Source organism: Eretmochelys imbricata, chromosome 4 (genome assembly GCF_965152235.1).
Source record: "Eretmochelys imbricata isolate rEreImb1 chromosome 4, rEreImb1.hap1, whole genome shotgun sequence".
Lineage (NCBI taxonomy): Eukaryota > Metazoa > Chordata > Testudines > Cheloniidae > Eretmochelys > Eretmochelys imbricata.
The window spans coordinates 5335270-5359851 of record NC_135575.1 but is presented as its reverse complement, the minus strand read 5'-3'; the positions used below and the strand labels follow the sequence as shown (position 1 = coordinate 5359851).

The window sequence follows — 24582 nt, the reverse complement described above, 5'->3', positions numbered from 1 at the left end:
GATGCGTTCCAGCGACACAAGGAACACAGTGTGGACACGAACAGAGGTACCAATTTATAGTTAACTGTACTTTCCATTCAGTAAGTCCATCCTTAAGGGTTGTTAACATGGGAGAGTTACTTTTCAAACCAGCAAGTTGAAAATTGGTCCTGAAGCTCAAGCACAGGGAGCAGTCATTCTGTGCTCAGCTGCGCTCTTCTTCGAGTGACGGTCCCAGTTGTATTCCATGGAAGGTTATGCACATGTGCCCAAAGCTGGAGCTTTTCAAAATAGAAATGTCCATTGGGCTATGCATGTGCCCTTGTACTGCCTTATGGTTTTGACTGAGGGGATGGGGGTGGGGACAGATCAACCGCGCCTTCAGTTCCTTCTCTCAGCCGCATGGGCTGAGTCGTAGCTCTCGTCCCTTGTGACGCATCTCGGTGCTGGATTATGCCGAAGATGCCGGGTTTCACGATCTGTGCTTCCTGCCCTCACTTGTTTTTGATTAGCAATGAGCACCAACGCCATCTGTACTCCTTGGGGGAAGCCCCTGTTGTGTCCCGGAGCAGTATCTGCCTCTTGTACCTGGAGGCCGGGCTCTTCATCTTGAGAAGCACCTCAAGGAGGTTGCCCTGAGGCCGCAGTAGATCCTGGGCAAGGACCCCCATGTACATCAGCTTGAGCAATCCAGGAGTGCCCCTCCTATTGCGGAGCTCCCGTCCAGTTCCACTGGTACCAGCACTATCAACACTGTGCTAGGCCTAGACATGAGGCAAGGAAGCGTGCGCATAAGTATGGCAGTAAGTCTTCCTCAAGGCTCAAGAAAGATGGCTCATAATCCATGAGTTCCAGCCACGGAGAAGTGGTGCGTTCCAAGGCCCACAAACATGACAAAACGTTGCACCACGCGCCAGATCTGCTAGTCCTGGTGCCTGAGCAGCATATCCGTTTTGCACCAGTTCAGCCGAAGTCCTGTGAATCATCCGTTCCGATGCAGCTTCCCATTCTGGTTCCCTCCATGGACCAGACATGAATCTGCCTCTGAACCTCATGAGTTGTTTCATGAACTGTTTGCCCTGGACGAGGTGAGGTCTCCGTGGGCATCTTTGCTAACTTGGGAATGCTCATCTGCAGCGTGAGACGTGCTCTCAAGTGGCAGGAAGGAATCCATGAGGCAGTTCTATCAAGGCAACTGGAAATGTTTCACCTCCTGGGACCAAGAGAAAGGCCTTCCTCATAGGCCATAAGTCCGTATTCTCTTGGACTGTCTTTTGTCTCTGAAAGAGTTGGGGCTTGCTCTGAGCTCCATCAAGGTGCATGTAGTGGCCACGAGTGCTTTCCACTCCCCTGTGGAGGGGCACTCGGTTTTCACTCACCCATTGACTGTTCTATTGTGGAAGGGCCTTATGTGGACATATCCTCCCAGTCCTCACAGCATTCGCCCTTCGAGCTCCTGGCCTCCTGCTCCCTTTCTCTTCTCTCCATGAAGGTCGCTTTCCTGGGAGTTATTACCTCTGCAAGAAGGGTTGGTGAACTAGGGGCCTTTCACCACATTCCTTAAGGACAAACTTTCCATGCATTTACAACCAAGTTTTCTGCCAAACATGGTTTCCAACCCTACATTTTACGTGTCTTTTTTCCGAAGCAACACACCTTAGAAGAGGAACGACATCTTTACTCCCTCAATGTCCATAGGACCCTAGTCTTTTACCTGTAGAGGACGAGGCCATTCTGGAAGTCTCTGAGGCTATTCATTGCCATAGCGGAAACAAATAAGGTCCACGCTATCGCCACTCAGTGGATTTCCAAGTGGGTTTGGGGTGCATTACACTCTACTATCAGTTAAATATCAGTCTCATCCCTGTGGGATGTGGGCCCACTCTATGAGAGCGTGAGCATCAATTACTGCCACACTTACTGACATAAGAGCAGCAAGGTCCATCTAGCCAGTATCCTGTCTTCTGACAGTGGTCAATGCCAAGTGCCCCGGATGGAATGAACAGAACAGGGAATCATCAAGAGATTCGTTCCCTGTCGCTCATTCCCAGCTTCTGGCAAACAGAGGCTAGGGACACCATCCCTGCCTACCCTGGCTAATAGCCTTTGTTGGACTTATCCTCCATGAATTTATCTAGGGGTTTTTTTTAACCCTGCTATAATCTTTTTTTTTGAAAGGCGAACATTTATTGAATACTCAGTCATAAAGGACATTATTTTTATTCATCGAACAAACTAAAGAAACTAAAACTTAACTAAACTTAATTTTTTTAAACTCAACAACTAAACTTTACTTAAAAAATACAAACTTAAAAAATGAGACACAAAATACCAAATTTTTGCTGTCGTGATATCCAGGCATATACAAAGATACAGTCAATTTTCACAATCTTTATCTTTAACCAGATAATAAGCTAATCCAAATTGACCAAAGCAGATTAACATTTCTTCATCTTCCTGTCCTAGAGAATGAGACATCGCTCATCAGGTGTTATGGACTTAAATTCCTCAATCACATCATTGTAATTAACTGACGAAGTGATTAACAATGTACAAAATCATGAGTGAGTCTAGGCGCTGTTGGGACATTGTACTTCTTAGTTTGTCTTTTACATGTGCTAGTTTCAAAAAAGCTTTCACACTAACAGGTAAGCCTGCAAAGCATTGAATAGGTTTGTAAAAGGCCTGGAACATGGAAGACCGATCAGATTCCTTTAGCCAATCAAGCCACTCTCTGGTGGTGTTCGTAATGCTACCTTTAGGAACAGATCCGTCATAACCCCGAAGCAATCTGACTTCAGCTTCCAACTCATCCAAGGATACTTTAAATATTTTGGCAACGATTCTCATATTGTCCCTGCCAATGTCTAAGCTCAGCAGTTTTCCCATTGCAGTCACAATTTTACAAGTCTCCTGTTCAAATAGCTGGTCAATGCTGGTAATCATTGAGTCTAGGAGTGGGTAAAATGAAGTTATTCTCTCCTGCTCCTCTTTTGTATCAAAGTGATGCTGGGACTCAAACGCGTCATCAATACGAGTGGACGTTTTTCTCTTCTTAACTGGAGGAATCGATATATCATTCTTTGCACACATTTTCACACAGTCATTGAAAATAGATTGAAAATATTCTGGGCCACTTCTCATCGCAGCCAAAGAGTTACACAAGCTTTTCACCCCTGTCATTGCAGTAAGTAAGTTGAGATCTGGAGCTTGAAGAGTCTTACTCACTTTTACGACTATCTGGAGAATAGGGTGCATCATGTGAAGGGCAAAGATGAACTTGAATGAATTTAGTTCATGGATAAGGCCCCTGGCTTTTATTTTAGCGTCAGCAAGGCAAATTTTGTTTCTATAATCTCATGTAAAGCTTGTAAAATGGTGGAGTAATGTTGTTTTACAGCAGCCACTGTTTCTGCTCTGCATGCCCATCTTGTGTTTGACAGGAACTTCAAAGTCTTCAACTGGAATCCTACTTCTTGTGAAATCTTCTCCATTACTGCACGTCGCACAGGATTCCCCTCCATGAAGGCATAAAGAGTCTGAATAACACCAAAAAAATCAGACAGTTCTGTTTTGTTTACTTGAAGTGCATGCATCTACTAGGATAAGGTTCAATGCACATAGAGTATTTCACTGTTTCTTTCTTTACATTTCATTGGAACTCCCGCCATACCTCCAGACATAGTAGATGCCATCAAAACATCTACTATGCCATAGTAGATGCCATCAAAACAGACAGACATCACTGATGACCAGTCAATTTTAAGAATGCCAAGGACATCATTTAACTGGTCAAAAATAGACTGAGCATCAACTGTTAATAGTCTCTGAACAGACACAAAATGTTCAACTGGACTATGTTTTTCATTGTCAAAATACCGCACCGCAATGGACATCTGTTCATGGTGTCCACAGTCAGTAGTGTCGTCGGCAATTATTGAGACCATTTTTCCATTTAGTGAAGAAGACACAATCTTTTGTTGCACAAGGTTGTGCAAGGCTACAATTAAATCATTTTGGATGCGATTACTCAGAGAGGTAGCGTTTCGAGGAGATTGTTGCACATGCTTTGCCATTATGGGATCATATTTTTGGAGCATATTGACAAGATTTAGAAATAAACCTTTCTCACAACTGTCACCTTTTCACTGTGACCCCTGAATGTTCTCCCACCTTTCGCCAAACACAGAACAATGTCAATCAGTCGCTCCATTACACTTTGGTTATGGCACCGTTGTTCTTCTTGTTTAGACAGATAAGCCTGCTTGCCCTCATCTAACAATAAATACATCAATAGGTTTCCCTTCGTTAAAACTTGACCATGAAGAACAGCTCAACACATGAGATTTTGGTGATTTTTAAAACATTTTTTAGCCCTATGCCAGTTTCTGAATCCCTTACCAATAAATGCTGGATCAGTGTGACCTTTGTTTGCTGCATCATTAGAGGAGAAGAAACGGCAGTAAAAGCAAAACGCTGCGTCCTTTCTTGGGCTATATTCTAACCACCTATACTTTTCATACCAATCAGACTGAAAACTTCTTTGTTTATTCCCTATTTTACTTCTAGGAAACATGCTCAATCTAGGCTGATAAGAACCTCTAGGTAATCGAGACTGGTGTTCTAATCTATTTTTTGGAATATCACAGACCGGGTCATCAGATGGAATGTTTGATGGCTTTGAATAGGAACTGCAGTGACCTGAACTAAGAGGCAAAGTCTGTTTCTGTTGGTCATTACTCAGTTTATTGCACGCACTGGAACTGGTGGCGGCATTATCTTCATGTAATTTCTTAACTGAGGAGTCCGAGGTATTTTCACTACGGTCAGCACATTCATTATAATTCAGTTTGTCTGTTCCTTTCCTTATCTTAACGAACCGATCCATATTTTAAAATTAAAAGGGGGTATCATACGATTGAATTCAAACATAAAGCCACGGGCTTGTTATGTATTTCAGTAGAGTACACGCGACAAAGATTACAGACACTGTAGACACTGCTCTGGGCACACCTGACGTGGCCGCTTATATAGGTCAAAGAATTTTCTAGAATAGTAGTCGGAGGGGAGGGGAGGACCAATGGTAATGCCGCGCCGCAGTAGAGGGGGTGCATACTGCAAGCGAATGCGGGCTTTCTATACCTTTCTGCAACATCTAGATTACGCAATTCGGTGCTTATTGCATTGTACAACATGCAAAACTAAAAAGAGCATATCATGCAATTCAATTAAAACACAAAGCCACTTTTTTTTTTTTTGAGACATTAGGGCAGGAGTCGGCAACCTCAGGGTTGGGGCAGGAGGTTTGGGTGTGAAGTGCTTGCCTGGGCAGCTCCCATTTGGTGGGAGGGATGGAGGTGGGAATGTGGGGGTGGGGTGTGCAGGAGCTCCCGTTTGGGTGGGAATGTGGGAGGGTGCAAGAGTCAGGGCATGGGGTGTGGGGGGGGGCTGGGTATGTGTGAGGAGTCCAGGAGTCGGGGCTGGGGGTGTGTGAGGAGGGTGCAGGAGTCAGGGCAGAGGGCTGGGAGTGTGTGTGTGGGGGTGTAGGGATCAATGCAGGGGGCTGGAAGCACCCCCACGACCCTAGCCCACACCCCCAGCCCCCTGCCCAGAGCAGCTCACAGCAGGGGGCTGGAGGGGATATGCCCTGATTCCACCTCTCTTTCCCAAGGCCCCGTCCCCACCTCTTCTCTGCCTTCTCCCTGGAGCAGCGAGGGCACTGCGGCTCCGCTTCTGCCCCTCCCTCGCAAGGGTCATCAACTGATGGGTGGCAGGGAGGGAGAGGAGGAGGGACAGGAACCCAGCACGCTGGGGGAAGAGGCTGGGGGGGAAGGAACTTGCCTGCCCCTGCGGGGGGGGAGGGGGGGGACAGGGCAGAGAAGAGCAGGCTGGGGTGGGCAGGATTTTTAATGGCACGCTGCTGCCTGTCGGGTTCCCAGCCCCATTCAGCCCGCTGCTGGCCTAGGTTCAGCAGTGGGCTGAGCGGGGCCAACAGCTGAGACCCGGCAGGCAGCAGCGTGCCATTAAAAATTGGCTCACGTGCCGTCTTTGGCACCCATGCCATAGGTTGCCGACCCCTGCATTAGGGTGTGCCTGGGCACACCCTGTACACACGCCTATGGTCTTGGCCTTCACAACATCTTCTGGCAAGGAGTTGACTGCGTTGTGTGAAAAAATACTTCTTTTTGTTTGTTTTAAACCTGCTGCCTATTAATTTCATTTGGTGACCCCTGGTTCTTGTGTTATGAGAAGGAGTAAATAGCATTTCGTTCTTTATTTTCTCCACACCAGTCATGATTTTATAGACCTCTATCCTATCCCCCCTTAGTCATCTCTTTTCCAACCTGAAAAGTCCCAGTCTTATTCATCTCTCCTTATATGGCAGACACTCCATTGCCCTAATAATTTTTGTTGCCCTTTTCTGAACCTTTTCCAATTCCAATATATCTTTTTTGAGCTGGGGCGACCACATTGGCATGCTGTGTTTAAGATGTGGGCGTACCATGGATTTATATAGAGGCAATATATTTTCTGTCTTATTAACTATCCCTTTCTTAATGGTTCCCAGCATTCTGTTCGCTTTTTTGGCTGTTGCTGCACATTGAGTGGATGTTTTCAGAGAATCTGATGAGGTTCAATAAGGATAAGTGCAGGGTCCTGCACTTAGGACGGAAGAATCCAATGCACCGCTACAGACTAGGGACCGAATGGCTAGGCAGCAGTTCTGCGGAAAAGGACCTAGGGGTGACAGTGGACGAGAAGCTGGATATGAGTCAGCAGTGTGCCCTTGTTGCCAAGAAGGCCAATGGCATTTTGGGATGTATACGTAGGGGCATAGCGAGCAGATCGAGGGACGTGATCGTCCCCCTCTATTCAACATTGGTGAGGCCTCATCTGGAGTACTGTGTCCAGTTTTGGGCCCCACACTACAAGAAGGATGTGGATAAATTGGAGAGAGTCCAGCGAAGGGCAACAAAAATGATTAGGGGTCTAGAACACATGACTTATGAGGAGAGGCTGAGGGAGCTGGGATTGTTTAGCCTGCAGAAGAGAAGAATGAGGGGGGATTTGATAGCTGCTTTCAACTACCTGAAAGGGGGTTCCAAAGAGGATGGCTCTAGACTGTTCTCAATGGTAGCAGATGACAGAACGAGGAGTAATGGCCTCAAGTTGCAGTGGGGGAGGTTTAGATTGGATATTAGGAAAAACTTTTTCACTAAGAGGGTGGTGAAACACTGGAATGCGTTGCCTAGGGAGGTGGTGGAATCCCCTTCCTTGGAAGTTTTTAAGGTCAGGCTTGACAAAGCCCTGGCTGGGATGATTTAACTGGGAATTGGTCCTGCTTCGAGCAGGGGGTTGGACTAGATGACCTTCAGGGGTCCCTTCCAACCCTGATATTCTATGATTCTATGATTCTATGAACTATCCACAATGACTCCAAGGTCTCTTTCTTGAGTGGTAACAGCTAATTTAGACCCCATCATTTTATATGAATAGGTGGGATTATGTTTTCCAGTGTGCATTACTTTGCATTTATCAACATTGAATTTCATCTACCATTTTGTTGCCCAGTCACCCAGTTTTGAGAGATCCTTTTGTAGATCTTTGCAGTCTGCTTGGGACTTAACCATCTTGAGTATCATAGAATATCAGGGTTGGAAGGTATCTCAGGAGGTCATCTAGTCCAACCCCCTGCTCAAAGCAGGACCAATCCCCAACTAAATCATCCCAGCCGGGGTTTTCTCAAGCCTGACCTTAAAGACTTTTAAGGAAGGAGATTCCGCCACCTCCCCAGGTAATCTATTCCAGTGCTTCACCACCCTCCTAGTGAAAAAGTTTTTCCTCATATCCAACCTAAACCTCCCCCACTGCAACTTGAGACCATTACTCTTTTTTCTGTCACATCACCACTGAGAACAGCCTAGCTCCATCCTCTTTGGATCCCCCCTTCAGGTAGTTGAAGGCTGCTATCAAATCCCCCCTCACTCTTCTCTTCTGCAGACTAAACAATCCCAGTTCCCTCAGCCTCTCCTCATAAATCATGTGCTCCAGCCCCCTAATCATTTTTGTTGCCCTCCGCTGGACTCTTTCCAATTTGTCCACATCCTTTCTGTAGTGTGGGGCCCAAAACTGGACACAGTACTCCAGATGAGGCCTCACCAATGCCAAATAGAGGGGAACGATCATGTCCCTTGATCTGCTGGCAATGCTACTACTTATACAGCCCAAAATGCCATTGGCCTTCTTGGCAACAAGGGCACACTGCTGACTCATATCCAGCTTCTCATCCACTGTAACCCCTCGGTCCTTTTCTGCAGAACTGCTGCCTAGCCACTTGGTCCCTAGTCTGTAGTCATTTAAGGTGTCAAGAAACATGATCTCTGCATCCCGTCCTGAGGTGATATGCACCCAGTTAATATGGGTATAGCTAAAATCCCCTGTTATTACTGAGATTTTTATTTTAACAGCCTCTCTAATCTCCCTGAGTGTTTCACAATCATCGCCATCCTGGTCAGGTCGTCGGTAATATACCCCTACTGCTATATTCTTATTATTAGAGCATGGAATTACTATCCTAGAGATTGTGGTACAGTTTGGTTCATTCAAGATTTTTACTTCATTTGATTCTGTACTTGCTTTCACTTATAGTTCCACTCCCCCACCAGCACGACCTGTTCTGTCCTTCCGATATATTTTGTACCCTGGTATTACTTTGCCCCATTGATTATCCTCATTCCACCGAGTTTCTGTGATGCCTGTTATATCAATATCCTCATTTAATACAAGGCACTCTAGTTTACCCATCTTATTATTTAGACTTCTAGCATTGGTATATAAGCACTTTAAAAACATGTCACTTTTTAGCTGTCTCCCATTACATGATAGAATTGAATGAGACTTTTGTTTATTTGACTGTTTCTCATCAGATCCTACCTGTTTTTTATCATCTTCCATCCCCTCCTCCTTACTAGGACATAGACAGTCTCCATGAGTAGATCATCCCCAAGGGATGTCTCTGTCCGAACCGCGTGCTCCTCTGCACTGGTTGGCTTTCCCCCAGCCCCAGTTAAAAACTGGTCTATGATCTTTTTAATTTTAAGTACCAACAATCTGGTTCCATTTTGGTTTAGGTGGAGCCCATCCTTCCTGTATAGGCTCCCGCTTTCCCAAAAGCTTCCCCAGTTTCTAATAAATCCAAACCCCTACACCATCATCTCATCCACACATTGAGACCCCGCAGTTCTGCCTGTCTAACTGGCCCTGCTCGTGACATGCCTCTTACAGACATACTCACCTTCTCTCCCCATTATGCCCTGGTGCATGACTCTGTGACGAATGCTTTGTTCAGTGCAGCATTTCTCCATTCCATGGTTCCATCATCTTCCTTGCACCCTCCTCCTATCTGGGTACTGCTTGTTAAATCACTCTCAGTGGAATGCAGTAGAGACCCTCACTCGAGGAAGAGGAGGTTACTTACCTGTAACTGGAGGCTCTTGGAGATATCTGGTCCCTACCTGTATTCCAGTTCCACCCTCTTTCCCCTCTGCTGTGGATCTGGTTGATTTGCAGTAGAGAAGTAACTGATGGTGCAGTTGGTCTGCCTCACCCTTTGTCGCCTCGGTCAAAAACGTGAGGCAGTACAAGGCTGCGTGTGCGGAACGATGGACACTACTACTTTTGAAAGCTCCGGCTCTGGGTGCATGTGCATAACGCTCCATGGAATGCAGATAAGGGCCACGCATCTCGAAGAACCTCCAGTTACAGGCAAGTAACCCACTTTTCGCTGCACATTCATGGGCAATTGCAGTTTCTTGAAAGCATGTGGGTATTAGTCTAGTAGAGAGAAGGAACTCAATTTATTTGAAACCCACTGGAGCACCTTTTAAAACTTGCACTTGTACAGAGAAAACTGCTATAGGAAAGAAAGAGAAACCACTTCTGTCGACTTTGCTTGAATCCTCTATACCAACGGTTCTCAACCGGGGGTCCATGGCCCCCTGGGGGAACGTGAACACTTTCAAGGGGGCCGCAGGGCCCCATGGTTGAAACCCAGAGCCTGAACCATAGCGCCCCCTGTGCTGAAGCTGGGAGGCGTGGTGCTGAAGCCCTGATCCCTGGCACCGCCCACAGGGCAGAAGCCCAGAGCCCATGGGCAGAGCTGGGGACATGGAGGGCGTTCCCCCCACAAACTGCAGCGCAAGAGCATAGTGGTCCTGAGGGTAGCACCACACCTTCCCCCGTCTCCTCTCCCCCGCTCCCTGGCCAGGTCGCAGGCAGGACGCTGAAGCCAGAGCCAGCTAGTGCAGGGCAGCTGGTGCCATGGAGCAGGCAGCGGCAGCGTTCCCTCATCTCCTGCTGGTGCTGGGAGTTGAAGCTGCTCCTCAGTTCCCAGCACCCTTTGCTCCCGCAGAGGCAGCCAGTAAGAGTCACCCGGGTGGAGAGACCCGGCTCTGTGGCTGGCAGACCCCTCCGCAGGGGAGCCTTCCCATCTCACAGCCCCTAATACCCCTCTCCCTGCACCCTGGCTATGCCCTCCCTGCACCCTGAGGCTACCCCCTGCCTGCATGCAGTCCCTAGCTACCCCCCTCCCTGCACACTGAGCTATATTTCCTGCCCGCACAGAACCCCAGCTACCCTCTGCCTGCACCGTAAGCTACCCCCTGCCCTCACACAGCCCCTAGCTACCCCTCCCTGCATCCTGAGCTACCCCCTGCCCACGCACAGCCCCTAGCTGCTACTCTCCCTATACCCTGAGCTACCCCCTGCCCACGCACAGCCCCTAGCTGCTTCTCTCCCTGTACCCTGAGCGACCCCCCCACCCGCACACAACCCCAGCTACCCTCTGCCTGCACCCTGAGCGACCCCCTGCCCTCACACAGCCCCTAGCTACCCCTCTCCGTGCACACTGAGCTACACTTCCTGTCCGCACAGAATCCCAGCTACCCTCTGCCTGCACCCTAAGCTACCCCCTGCCCTCACACAGCCCCTAGCTACCCCTCTCCCTGCATCCTGAGCTACCCCCTGTCCACGCACAGCCCCTAGTTACCCCTCCCTGCATCCTGAGCTACCCCCTGCCCACGCACAGCCCCTAGCTGCTACTCTCCCTGCACCCTGAGCGACCCCCATGCCCGCGCACAGCCCCTAGCTACCCCTCTCCCTGCACACTGAGCTACCCCCTGCCTGCACACAGCCCCTAGCTACCCCTCTCCCTGCATACTGAGCTACACTTCCTGCCCGCGCACATCCCCTAGCTACTGCCTCCTGCACCCTGAGCTACTCCTGTGCCTGCACACAGTCCCTAGCTACCTGGCTGTTTTCAAATTTTTGAACTAAGCCCCCCCTTTTCAGTTTTTTGGTTGCAGCTCCCTCTTCCCCCAACCCAGACAGGCTTGGTGACCTGCTTAGGTGAGTTGGGGGTGGATTTGGTGCTCCTTCCCTAGACACCCCTCCCCCCGCATGCAGAGGTTGTTTGAGCCCCGCTGGCCCCTGCCCCCCAAAATAGAAGTCAAACTATGCCTATGCCCAAGGCCCCTGCTCCAAGGCCCCCCCTACCCCTGCTGGGCCCTGGAGTTTTTATAGCATGTGGAGGGGGTCTTCTGAGAGAAAATGGTTGAGAACCCCTGCTCTGTACCTGACCTGATTTCCTGATGGCTCTGAGAACATCTACACTCTGTGTTAGAGCTTGTACCACTGCTAACAGCATTGCCGCTGCCCTGGTGCTCAAAAATGGGTCTGGAATTGTGTCGTGCAGGTGCACTTTAGTATGTTGTTCTAGTTTATATCCTGGTTAACCTAGGACTTTTCATTCATATAATTGACGGCACAGTTTTAGAATTAACTTTTAATTTCAATTAGAAGGTAATGTTCTTCTATTCCAGGAAAGTGGGTGCGCCTTAAAAGCAACTAACGTTTTTGAAGATAAAATATAGGTGAGAAACTTATGTAAATACTCCATTAACTTGAATTTAACTGGTCACTATACAGACTGTCAGGGAAACATTTGAATTAGCAGCTATTCATTAGGATGATAGAAGAGAAGGGAAGAGTCGCGATAGATCGTATCAAACTCAGGGTGCACATGTGTGCTTTCTACTGCACTTTGCAAACCAGCTGCTTTTTCAAGCAACGAACTGAAATTTACAAGAATTCTGCTTTGATTGTTTTGTAAAGACCAAGAATTTTGTACATCTCCTTGCTCACAAAAATGGAGAAGATAACCACAACAGAAAAAAAATGCGGTAAGAACAGCGCTAAATTTCACTGTGCTTATTTTGGAGTCACTGCCAGCGTAGTTGTTCTGTTTGGCTTTTATGGGCGGGGGGTATCTTTTGTAATAGGATTTTTTTTTTTAAACTTAACAGCAAGATTTATCAGCAGAATGCTTTGAATAAATTTATTCTTGGGCCCAGATGGCTCGGGGTTGGTAATGGGAACGTGTCAGCACATTGTTGCTGCTTAGCAAATGAGAATAGTGGATAACATCATGTGGATGATGTCAGTGTCACAGTTCAGAGCAACTGCACCTGCGTCCTGTCCGTCCGTCCCCCGTCCCCCCCCCGTGGTCCAGCCAGGCACCCACTCTAGGCTCCTGGCTTCTCAAGAGGGTGGATAAAAAAATCAGTGGTGGTGGTTTTTTTATTTAAATTATTTTTTTAATCTGTTTTGAAATAAAAGCTGAATTTAATACAAAATGTGTATAAACTACTAATAATCTCTTAAAACATTTAAATAAAAAAAATAAATATGCTCAATCCACGAGTTTCTATCAAAATCTTTGACTTAAAGGCCGCTTGTCTATATAAAGAATCAGAAAAAAATCTGACTTTTGAGGTCAAGCTTTATAAATATGGCACAATAAATCCTGGACTGTGTTAATGGCTTTTTGTAGTAAAAATAAATTTGATGTGCTGTTTTGTGTGTATAATTAAAATTCCAGTTACCATGCTACTGCAGCTTGACCCAAATCATGAGCAAAAAGTTAATTAACTGATAAATAAGCAATATATCATTTACCATTTTCTAACACACTAAAGTGTACGATTAGGAAGAATCTGAAAATGTTAAGCTATATAATTGCTTAAATAAATGTATATAGTTGTAGTGGACCCTCCTAGGTAGCAAAAAGATGCACCAAATTTAGCGTAAATGCTCCACTTGTAAATCAGCATGTTTTAATGGCTAGATCAAGTTGTGAGAGTGCTTTTTAGAAACTGAAGTACAAATGGAAAAGTTGATTAACATCAGTGATTTAAATTGAGGCTTTCCACTTGGGTATTTAAATCAATCCACCCTGCTCTCCTGCCATCACCTCTCTTGCACAGAGGCCTGCCTCTTTCTGCCTCCGGACTGGGTTTTCCCAGGCTACACAGTTCCCTGCCTATACTGTGTATTCTCCAGCAAGTCAGGCTGCCTCAGCCAGCCTGCTTTGCCTCCTCCTCATAGGCTGTCCCAGGCAGATGCTTAAGATGAAAGTGGCGTCATCCCTGGCATATTAGAAGATACCTGCTTGTGGCTTTGCAGCACGGCCATCATTTCTGCTTTCTCAGTGTGTGGAGGGTCTTTGCATATCTCAGTGCTTTCAAATGAGTCATCCCGCCAGCTCTGCCACGGTGAGGGTCTGTCTGGACACAACAGTCTGTCTGTCTTGCCAGTAAACTCCTTGGGACTCTGCCAGTCTAACCCTTGTCTTGCAGGTAGCCACCAGCAAATCCCAATTCTCGAGTCCCTCAGATACCCCCCTGCAGTGTCCCTTTCACTGGACAGTCACAGAAATTGTGTGTTTCCTCCAAGGAAACGACGCACACATCAGCCTGTTAGGTTAGCTGACGACTCAAGCTTTCATTCAGAATAGCAGCACTAAGATGGTTTGGTAAGAAAACAATAATAAATGTATTAACAAGGAGATTTAAGTGATATTAAGCAAGAGAAAAAGAGACAGGTCTGGTTACAAACAACCAAACCAGCTTTCTAGTGACTGAACCGTGATCTTAGTAAGTTACAATCTTTGTCTGAGCAATTTTCTCATTTACCTCATGTTACCAGCATCTCCAGCCCTCCAAGTCAGAAGATCCAATGTTCACAGAATGAGAGGGTGCTGTTCCCTTTGTTCTCTAAGCGATGAGTAACTAAAATGTCCTTTTTATCCTCTGCCTCAAGAGCCAGAAACACTCTGACCCACAGCCTGATAGCTTGTTGGCTTTGTTTACCTATATGTAAATATACTTTCATTGTTCTCTGCCAGTAACTAAGGCAAGATGGGTGAGGTAATATTTTTTTATTGGGCCAATTTCTGTTGATGAAAGAAGCAAACGTTCAAGCTACACAGAGCTCTTCCTCAGGTCACGCCAGTCAGAGAGGTGAATCCAGACTCCTCTGTCAGGCTTGGTGTACGCACTGCCGCCCAAACGTATTCTAAGAACATATTTCCAGCCCACCCACAAGCTCTTGAATACCACCTGTACATACCTCACGCAGTGACTTCTGAGACCAGTGTGTAATGGGTTTACATGTGATACCTGATATGACAACAGAAAGTGGGGGGGGGGGGGGGATAGTGAGTGTGTCAGGCCTGACATGAGTTACAGTATGGTGGGCCCTCTGCCAGCTGGCATTGAGCCGCTCTGAGGGTCACAAGTGTTGCAGACAACACATATTCAAGCCAATAAAAGAAACTACTCAACAAGCTGAGAGAGATCTCCCTGAACTCCAGCAAGGGTTCTGGCTGGTGATTAATCTCTCAGACCCCACCAAAAGGTTTTTCTGTGGTTACAAGCACATAACCACTTGGCTCAGAACAAGCACCCCAGGAATCTGAGGGTCACTTCTTTATACCATTTTTGGGCCTTTGATCTTGTCCTCGTGTAACAGCTGATCAGCAGCCAGTGAACCCTTCCTAAGGGCAAAGATTCAGAAGGCTGAGTTCTTGCATAGCCGGAAGGGGTCTGTGTGCATACACAGAGAGATTTCCTGGGACACCCACTTCACTTTGAAAGTTCCTTCTAGCTTGGCCTTTTGTTTCACGTAGCCCTTTGACACTCTTACCGTTTCCCAGGGTTTACATCAGTCATGTCTTCCTAGAGATGTTGTATCCCAGGGGTGGCCAAACTGCAGCTTTTACAGTTAGTGTGGCTTGCCAAGGGCCCCTCCCCCCATTCTCTGCCTACCAAACTAGGGAGGGAGAGCTCAGGGCTTCCACCCTGCGGTGGGGTGGTGGGGTTAGGAATGACTTCTGTGCAGCAGGGAGGGGTGTCTCAGGGCTTCAGCCCCAAAACCCTTCTTCCCACAAAGCTGAAGCCCTGAGCCCTGACTCTCAAACTTCTGAAGATTGTCATATGTGGCTCAGAGGGTCAGTAAGTTTGGCCACCCCTGTTATATACAAACCCATAATAATACATAAAAACACTGACATTTTTAATATAACAAACTCCTAAGATACTTGAACCTAATTCAGTTAGGTTTGTCCAGGATATGGCAGGAAATTGCCATCTTGTTCCATCAGTACTTCACTTCTGATCTAGGTCAGTAGTAACTTGCTTGTTACCGTCTGACAGGTGGCCTTGTAAAATGAGCTGGTAATCCCAGTCCTGTTGCTGGCGTACAGTTGTCTGACTTACACACACACAACCCTCAGCATTGGGACAGTTGGCATCTTTGTCAGCAGTCTAGGCAAACAGGCAAAGTGCTTAGTGGACGCTGATATACCTTATCACTGGTAAAACGGTCACCACTACATCACAGTGGAGACATTGTCAAGTAGGATGGGTACTTGCAGTGCTGATGTCTGCACGATATCGCTATAGTGCTCTCAGTCCAACATCTCTCATTACTAGGCAACTGTTAATGGTGTATTGCATCTGTGGCCTGAAACCTGGGACTGTAGTCGTGCTTTAGATAATCATTACTGGGTGAAGGAAACCTGAATTAGACATGACTATTCTGAAATAGTTTAATGCCAAGTTTTACCCTGGGCTGTGAATCAGACTTTTGTTGGTCAGGAGCAATGCCCAGGAAGAGAACACTACAGTAGGATGGCATGATGTGAACTTTTAGACTTGAAATCACTCAGCTATCACTCCTAGTTTAGAGAAGCTAGAGAGGTTACAAATGAGAGCCGTGCTGTGGGAAGGCTATTTGCACAAGCTAAAGACTAAAGGTGAGGCTTGGAAAATAAGTAAGAGTTCTCTCCTAATGGAGATGGGCAAACCTCCAGAGATGTGACTTTTTGTTCTATTTCTGATTTAGCCTTCCTGTCGCTCTCTTCTCTCTCTCCTTCCCCCCCCCCACCCCCCCCATTTACTTAATGTGTAAGCAAGTGCATGTGTCTTTCCCAGTCTATTGTTCTTAACTGGACATTTAAGAGAGCCTGGTATGGGCTCTTCTTGTTCTCTCTCTTCTCACTTGAATGATCATCAATGTCTGTGGTGTTGTTTAATGGGCTGGTTACAAATGGTGAAACCCAGCTCAGTGTCCCAGCGGTTGCTCCCAGAGATGGGAGTAGAGGGGTTAAACCTGAGGGTCCCAGAAACTTCCATACCACAGACCACATCTTAATAGAGAGCATCGCCTGGCCAGGTGCCCTCCCATTCACCATGGCATGGGCTGCTGCCGTAAGCAATCAGGTAAGGTCCCGCTGGCATCAGCAGCTGTTGCTTACATGGAAAGGTAAAATGAGGGACATTATTTAATGTATTTTTAGCTGCTTTTAATGTGATTTAGCAGCTGAAAATGCAGAGTAACTGGCACCCTGTGATCAGCCACCTCTCCTAGAACAGCAGTTCCCTGCGGACCACTGGTACTCCCTGGGCCAGTTTGGGAACTGCAGTTCTAGATCCAAGTGCAGACCATGGTTCCAGATAGGGGTGTTAAATGGTGCATCCCTGAGGATAAAGGGACATTGCTACAACAGCTCTTTATTCCAGGATCAAACACTCAGGGCTTGGTCCATTTGTCTCTTCACTTATATCTTTGTCACATGATTGTAGCTGGTGCAGGGTCCTCCCTTGACTTCTCTGTGATTTGGGGTATCAGGAACTGGCTAATCAGGAGTAGCTTTTTATCAAACAAATGAACTTGACTGACTCATGGCATAGTTGCTGAAGGGAGCCCTGGTGAATGGGTCAGCTGTAGAAATGCACCACCACTGCCCCTCAGCAGGCAGCTGCGGAATGCTCTTGTATTTGCTTAATTCCGTAAGGGCCAATGCAGAAGATGGGTACTTTGTGCAAAGGTCAAAGTAAGAGGCCCACTTTCTGCCTTGGAATGCACCCCTGGAACTCCCATTGACTGCATGGAAGGTTGTGCAGGAGCGTCTGGGAGCAGGATTTGACACACAGCATTTTGCTCTAATGGGAGCGTAGGACATGTACTCCAGCCAGCTAACAAAGAGCCAGCAGCCTGGTGCAGCATGATCTCTGAGCTAGAGAGCAGCAGCCCCTGGGAATGTTGCATCCCCAAATCTAAATTTTTAATGAAGCTCAAATTTGGCCACTGCTGGTTTATGCAAAGGAATAGAGTCTCCATCGGGTAGTCATAGAATCCCATAGCTAGATTTGTACGGACTTATTCCATGATAGGGTAATCTCTCTGTGGGGTGGGGGTGGCGGGTTAGAGTACCAATCATTGTACTGCATAGACACAAATAATAGGGAGATGACTATAGCTCTCTCCACTGATCTGCCAGCTGGTTTACTGACACCTGCAATTCATATAGTGTATGCAGAGCTTTGTTGGAAGGTAAATTTCAGATCCCATCTGCCCTTGAATCCTAATTAGGAACACCTACTCTGCAGTCCTTGCCTCATTAGACTCTAGAGACCCACTTCAATTTACCGTGTCTAGCTAAAGATCTTTGGAGTCCGTCTGTGGTGATGCAGGTTAGGGGAGCAGGGTGTAATGGCAGATGTTGCCTTTGTCTGGAGCAACATTATTCCAGCTATAATCACCATCATGGTTATGCAGATGAGAATTTTGTTGGGTTGAAAAATAAAATTCCTTATAGAACATTTTATGACATTGGTCTTAGGTGCCTCCCTTATGAGTCTTTGTGAAATGAGCTGTCTTGTGAATATGGCTGTGATGCTCAATGTCTCTCTCTCTCTCTCTCTCTCTCAGGAGAATTGCTGAGTCAGCCTAGACCAGAGGGAGTGACGGAGATCGTCTGCCCCAGGAATGGCAGCGAGCGAGTCAATGTTGCGCTGGTTTACCCCCCCACCCCGACAGTCATCAGCCCTTGTTCCAAGTGAGCTCTGAGAGACGCACGGACCCCCAATTTCAGTACACGCCAAAAACCCTACATAAGACAAGCCCTTGCTAAGCATTTTTGAAAACTAGCCACCACAGAGCCCAGGGACTGTTCTAATTATTAGTGGGATGTGGACATCCCATTCTCAGAATAAAGGTACAGTAAAGCAAAATCCTCTGTTTGTTTTGCTGAATGAAGGAAATGTTTGACTAACTGGTGATTTTTCTTTGAGTGCTGGTCTGTGTGCATATTTCATGTGTGGGTACACATGCGCACTGTCTTCCCATGCCCAGAGAATTTAACAAGCAGTGTCCTTTGGCACAGTAGATACCCTCAACTTGGGAGCACGAGGAGATCAGAGGCCGTGCAGGTAGATGCCACCTCAGTTCCTTCTAACCACCACATGTCCTGAGTCGGAATCCAGTGTCTTCTCTTTCTTCAGCTTTTCAGAAAATCTGTAAATAAAATGGTTGGTGAATAATTGTTCTTTTTAGCTTAGTACAGTTATAGAGTATAACTTAGTACAGTTATATCTAGAGTAGTTTGTTTCCATGGACCAAGGACTTCTTCCCCATGGTCTGGGACTATGTCCAGAGTCCCATGCATCAAAAACTGCATCTCCCGCCCTAGATCCTTTTCCGCCAGTGACAAATAGCAATGCTGCCTCTACTGTTTGGGTGAGATGCATATTTTGTCGCTTGTTTCCACTGAGAAATCACAAAGCCTTTCAGCTTTGCCTTAGGAATGCTTGATGAAGAAGGCCATGAGGCCCTTCTCTGATCCAGCCAGGGAGACACCCATGTACTTTGGCCTCAACAAATGAGCAGCGCCCTTATGAGCACATGCTTAGGAGTGGAGTCCTCCAGGGCTTCCCACAAAAGTAAGGGGCACTCATGGGCACAAGGACAGACGCCATAAGTGACTGTCCATAAGAGATGTGCTCCTTCCCTGAGCCCACTGAGGTCAGGCAAACCCTTACATATCCTAAAGAACCAGTTCTGACGGACAAAACAAAAACCCACGACAAAAACAAAAAGACAAACCACACACAACCCAGGCTTGAGGGTAAAGCATGTAGGAAGAAGAATGCACTTGTGATTCTGGCACTGAAACATAAAGACAGCAATCTGCTGGTCCTGTCCACAACGGTCCAGACTCTTTGATACTGACTTACCTCCCCAAAGACCTCATCGTGCCCAGGAATGTACCCGTACTGTTGGTGCTGACCATCTGAACGCCCCGTGCATTGGGACATACTCAGACCTACAACACACCAGAGGATACCTTTTTCCCCTATCCACAGTCTCCCCTCTTCTCTGGCCCAACCCTCCTGAGGACATTACTAGACCAGAAGATGACAGTACATTGTTGTCCCAGGAACCATCTCACTTACAACCATCTGGCAGCATTGGCCTGGTGCTGCCAGCTCTGCCGTTCCAACAGGAGCAATTTTCAGATTCAGATTAATCTGATGAGCTGGCTCTTCCTTCATTCTCTCACACCCCCCACCCCATCCACCCCCGAGACAGCCAAGCCCAAACAGGCAATCCAGGACTTACAGTTGCTACCTGTATAGTCGTGACTTTCCTAGGGACTGACAGTTTCCCATGCCACAGGGTCCCCCTCAAACAGTTGGCCCCTCTTTCTGGCCTTATTGGGGACTGTAGGATCCTGATAGCAGATGCCTGGGACTCACCCAGGAGACTTTCCACTCTTCTCCTTCTCACCCACAATCAGATTCACTGGTGTATGAGGAGGAAGAGGTTGTCGAACCAGAACTACAGGTATAGATAGTCCTAATGGGAATCTCCTCTTCCCCATCCCCACTGGACAATCATCAGCAATACCACAACTTGTGTGAAGAGTGGCTAATTGTCTCTAGATACCTCTGGAGGAAACCCAAGGCCCACACCAACTGTTAGACATTCTGTAGCCTCAGGGCCCAAGTGAGGTGGTCCTCCCAGTTCATGAGGCCATATTGGAAGTAGTAAGATTGGCACACCCCATCATCCTGTACTCCCACATCTCTGAGGGCCAACAGCCACTTTTTGGTCCCACCAAAGGGAGGCAAATTTTTATTCTCCCACCCTGCTCCAGACTCTGTGGCGGTCCAGGTTGCTACAGAAAGGACTAGGGCACTATACCTAGGGACCATCCCGTCACACAAAGGCTTCAGGAGATCAGACTTCCTGGGGAGAAAGGTCTTCTTTGTGGGCTTGCAATTCCACATCACCAAAGTACAACTTCAACAACTACTCTAGGCTGGTGGCCTTTCAGGACAAACTTTCCCCTGGTGACAGAGCCCAATTCCTGTCCTTACTAAAGGAGGGCAAGTTGGTGGCAAAAATGGCTGTTTGGGCTGCAGTTGATGCGGTGGATAGAGCATCAACAAGCTTGGTCACTGGTATTGTTGTGAGGAGGGATTCTTGGTTGCAATCCTCAGGATTTCCCAGGGAAGTGCAGAATACTATCCAAGATCTTCCCTTTGACAAGTTGAACCTCTTCAATGAAAAAAATTGATGACTCTCTTTATTCGTCAAAGGACTTGATGTCTGCCCTCTGCTCCTTGGGGATCTGCCCACCAGCCCCAAGAAGGAAGCACTACAGGCAGACCTATAAATCAAGACCGCCGCCTCCTCCTCCTCATGCTTTCTACTACCAGCATCCTGCTGAGCCTCCATGCAAGCAACAGACGACTGAGAGGCCCTGCTTTTAAGCCCCCTCTACCACCTCAACCATTACCCATTCCCAGCCCACTGCTAGGAACCACTTTTGACATTTTAGTTGAGACCTAAATGCCATCTCTGATGCCACCTACCCTTTTTTCCATCACCTTTTGGGGCCATCTTACTCTTTTCGCCTGGAACTGGGAGCTAATCACGATAGCTGGTTGGGTTTTTGGAGATTATCCATCAGGGATACTCCACAGAGTTCCTCCCCTTCCCTCCGCACAAGCCCCTTTCCGGTCCCTCTTTGGGACCAGTCTCACTAGATGACCATTCAACAGGAAGTAGAATCTCTGTTATACTGAGGGGAAATAGAACACATCCTGCCTCAGTATCAAGGAAGAAGGTTCTAGTGTCCATACTTCCTAGTCCCTAAAAACATGGAGGGTAGAGACCCAATCTGGATCTTTAGCACTTCAGCATCTTCATTGGAAAGTCAAAATAAAGGATGGTTACGTTGGCATCAGTAGAGGAAAGATGGGTCGTAGCTCTCAAAATGGATGTATATTTTCATATAGATATTCACCCTTGCCACAGGAGGCTCATATAGTTCATGGTGGGTAAGGAACACTTCTAATTCCGGGTCCTCCCGTTTGGACCAGTGGTAGCACCCAGAGTGTTTATGAAAGATTTTTTTCTGTGGTGGCAGCACAGATGAGATGTCAGGGCCATACAGTTTTTCTGTATCTGGATGACTTGCTCCTTTTAGGACCCTCTCGACGGAAGATCACATCAGCTATTCAATTCCTCATTCAGCTTCTCACAGCACTGGGGGTTTGCGTGAACAGAGAAAAATCCATTTTATCCCTCATGAAGCCGACAAAATTTATTGACTCTTTCTGCAAGAGCCTTCCTCCCCGCAGAAAGGTTTCAAATGATATGCAACCTGATTTATTTAATTTCCCACAGACCAAATGCTACAATGAGAATGTGCATTTTGCTGCTAGGCCATGTGGCAGCGTGTTCTAATGTGAGACACTTTGCCAGACTTCATCTATGTTGCCTACAGGCCTGGCTCAACTCAGTCTACTCACCCAACAAGGACCACATCAACTCCAGGGTTCTCACCAGGATCATTGCCTCCTTCATTCGATGGTCAAACCCTAAAAAGGTACGCTTCTCTGCTCCCTTTCTCTACTCCCTCTCCCTGTGCCACCATCCATGAAAGTGGTGTCGTGGCCATCGCTTTGGCCAGGAGGGTCAACAAATTGGGAGCCCTCATGGCAGATCCTCCCTTTACGGTATTTCAGAAGGACAAGGTATCGCTTTGCCTTCACCCTGAATTTCTTCCCAGGCTAATCTCTGAATTTCACCTTTAACCAGCATATTCACTTACCTGTCTCTTTTCCCAAACTCCACACTTCTCCCAAAGAGAAGAGACTTCACTCCCTTGATGTCCAGCATTCACTGGCTTTTTACCTGCAAAGAACTAAACCCATCAGAAAGTCACCAAGGCACTCTATCATGATAGCTGAGAGATCCCGAGGTCAAGCTATTGTGATGGGATCCCCAGGGTGCAGTCTGGGACTTCTGGGACCACTGTAGCTCCTGAACTCTTTCCAGCCTGGGCTGTCTCTCATAATGCCCTGCTAGTGACCAGCAGCAAACCGCTCCAGGAGCTGTCATCACTCAGCACAACAGCATGTGAAGCCCCACACCTACCTAGATTGCATGAATGCTCCCAGAGCCACTCATGAATCACACAAGGAAAGGCACCACAGCCAAATCCCCCCAGCTCCCAGGATTGTACCCCAGGAATATACCGTCTTGCACTGCGCAAGACGAGCAGTGCACGTTTATTAATTGGTTCACCAATTCATCAACGGAAAGTGGATATACACCAGCCTCTGTCAATCCTGAGCAGATTTGCCACACGCTTCCTACAACCTCACTGGTAAAGGTAAACAGTTAAATGTATTGACTACAAAAGATAGATTGTAAGTGATAGGCAAAAGTCAGATTTTAAGTGATTTTAAGTGATACCAAAAGAAATAAAATATAAGCATGCAGTCTAAACTCTCAACCCTATTAGACTGGGAAACATCTAGATTAAGCAGTTTCCTCACCCCACTGGATATTGCAGTCCTTAATATACAGGTTTGTTCCTTAAACCTGGGCTGATATCCTCTGCTGGAATCTTGTCTTCTTCTCAGTGTTTTAGTTGCTTGCAGTGTAGGTGGGGGCAGGAGAAGTGGCCAAACATATGGCCACTCTGTCTGTTTTATAACCTCAGTTCATGTGCTTGGAAAACACAAGTCCAAGCATGACTGGGGGCATTGCTGAGTCTCCAAGCAAGGTTGAACAATTCCCTGGTGTGGCCTCATGCAGGTGAGTCATTGCATAGTAGCTCCCTTGCTGGACAATGGCTGTTGATGGGTTGTTCGACACCCCACCCGGGTGTTGATTACTTTTCTTGCTGTTGCCTCTGGGGAGCTAATATTTGGCTGATTCCCCAATTTATAGCTTGTATTAGTGCCCACTATACAACACAATTCTCATAACTTCATATACATTAATGATACACATGTATGGATAGAGAAATGACTTTCAGCAGATCATAACCTTTCCCCTGATACCTTACAAGTCATGCTTTAGATATAAGATCACAAGTATATAAAAATGAGGACTATGGGGTTCCAGGACGCTCCCCCAAGGTGTAGAATGTTACAGTTATATTGTCTCAAAGGATTTCTAGTTGGGTTTCTGGCTGCTTATCAAGTGCTACATTCTAGCTCACATTTCGCCTCCCGGAGGCATAATAGCACACTCCACGAGAGCACAGGCCGCCATGGTAGCATCCCTGCAGGAAGTCTCAATGCAGGACATATGCAGAGCAGCTACCTGGAGTTCCAGACACACATTTGCTATACATTACGCACTAGTCCAAACCTCTCCTACAAATGCAGCAGTGGGATCTGCAGTAGTGCACGCATCTTTGTTGCCGGCTTCCTTGCTTCCACCTCCAGTCTGAGGACTGCTTGCCAATCACCCATGCATGGAATACATGTAGGGACCAGCTCTTGAAGAAGAAATGGAGGTTGCTGACTGTAATGGGAAGTTCTTTGAGATGTGTTGTCCCTCTTTGTATTCCACGACCCACCCTCCATCCCCTCTGCTTCAGCTTTGGTTAAATTCGCAGGAAGAGGAACTGAGGGGGCATCGACTCTCACTGCCTCTTGTACCCTTGTTCGGGAGCATGAGGAGATCTACTGTGCGTGCGCGGACCAACTGATGCTGCTTGTTAAAATTTCTGGATTTGGGCGCATAGGGCACATGCCTGCCCCATGCATGGAATACAGATAGGAACCACACATCACTTGATAGAAAGGTCCAGGTTTTAAAATGGTGTCTTTGCTTCTCTGGATGCAGTGGGGCAGAGGTTCCCAAACCTTTTGCTGAGTCCCTCTTCAGAGATTCATGTTTCATGTGTGCCCCCTTGTGGGGAGGGGTGTGCTCTATAACAGTAGCAGACAAAGATGTGCAAAGAATGTCAGCTGGGTATGTGGCCAGCTGTTCTCATCTTGGGTACCAACCTTGGTGTTCTTTCCTGCTTTTAGATCCTCAGTGGTCTTGTTCACCATCTGAAACTAGTTCTGAGCACAGTTTGCCCTTGTTTCCCTGCAATGGACCAACTGT

At 47.1% G+C, this 24582-nt stretch overlaps 1 protein-coding gene across 6 annotated transcripts in view; it reads left to right on the top strand.

Annotated features, from left to right (window-relative positions):
* Nucleotides 1-24582, top strand: part of MFHAS1 (multifunctional ROCO family signaling regulator 1) — a 117879-nt gene that overhangs the window by 79869 nt on the left and 13428 nt on the right. For 2 of the 6 annotated variants that reach the window (XM_077814819.1, XM_077814816.1), the window contains 2 exons: nt 18091-18217; nt 21956-22057. In XM_077814819.1, coding sequence (XP_077670945.1) covers nt 18091-18217; nt 21956-22057 — 229 coding nt within the window. Of the gene's footprint in view, nt 1-18090; nt 18377-21855; nt 22058-24582 lie in introns of all 6 variants that reach the window. The other 4 variants (XM_077814821.1, XM_077814817.1, XM_077814815.1 and 1 more) reach the window with 3 other exon arrangements.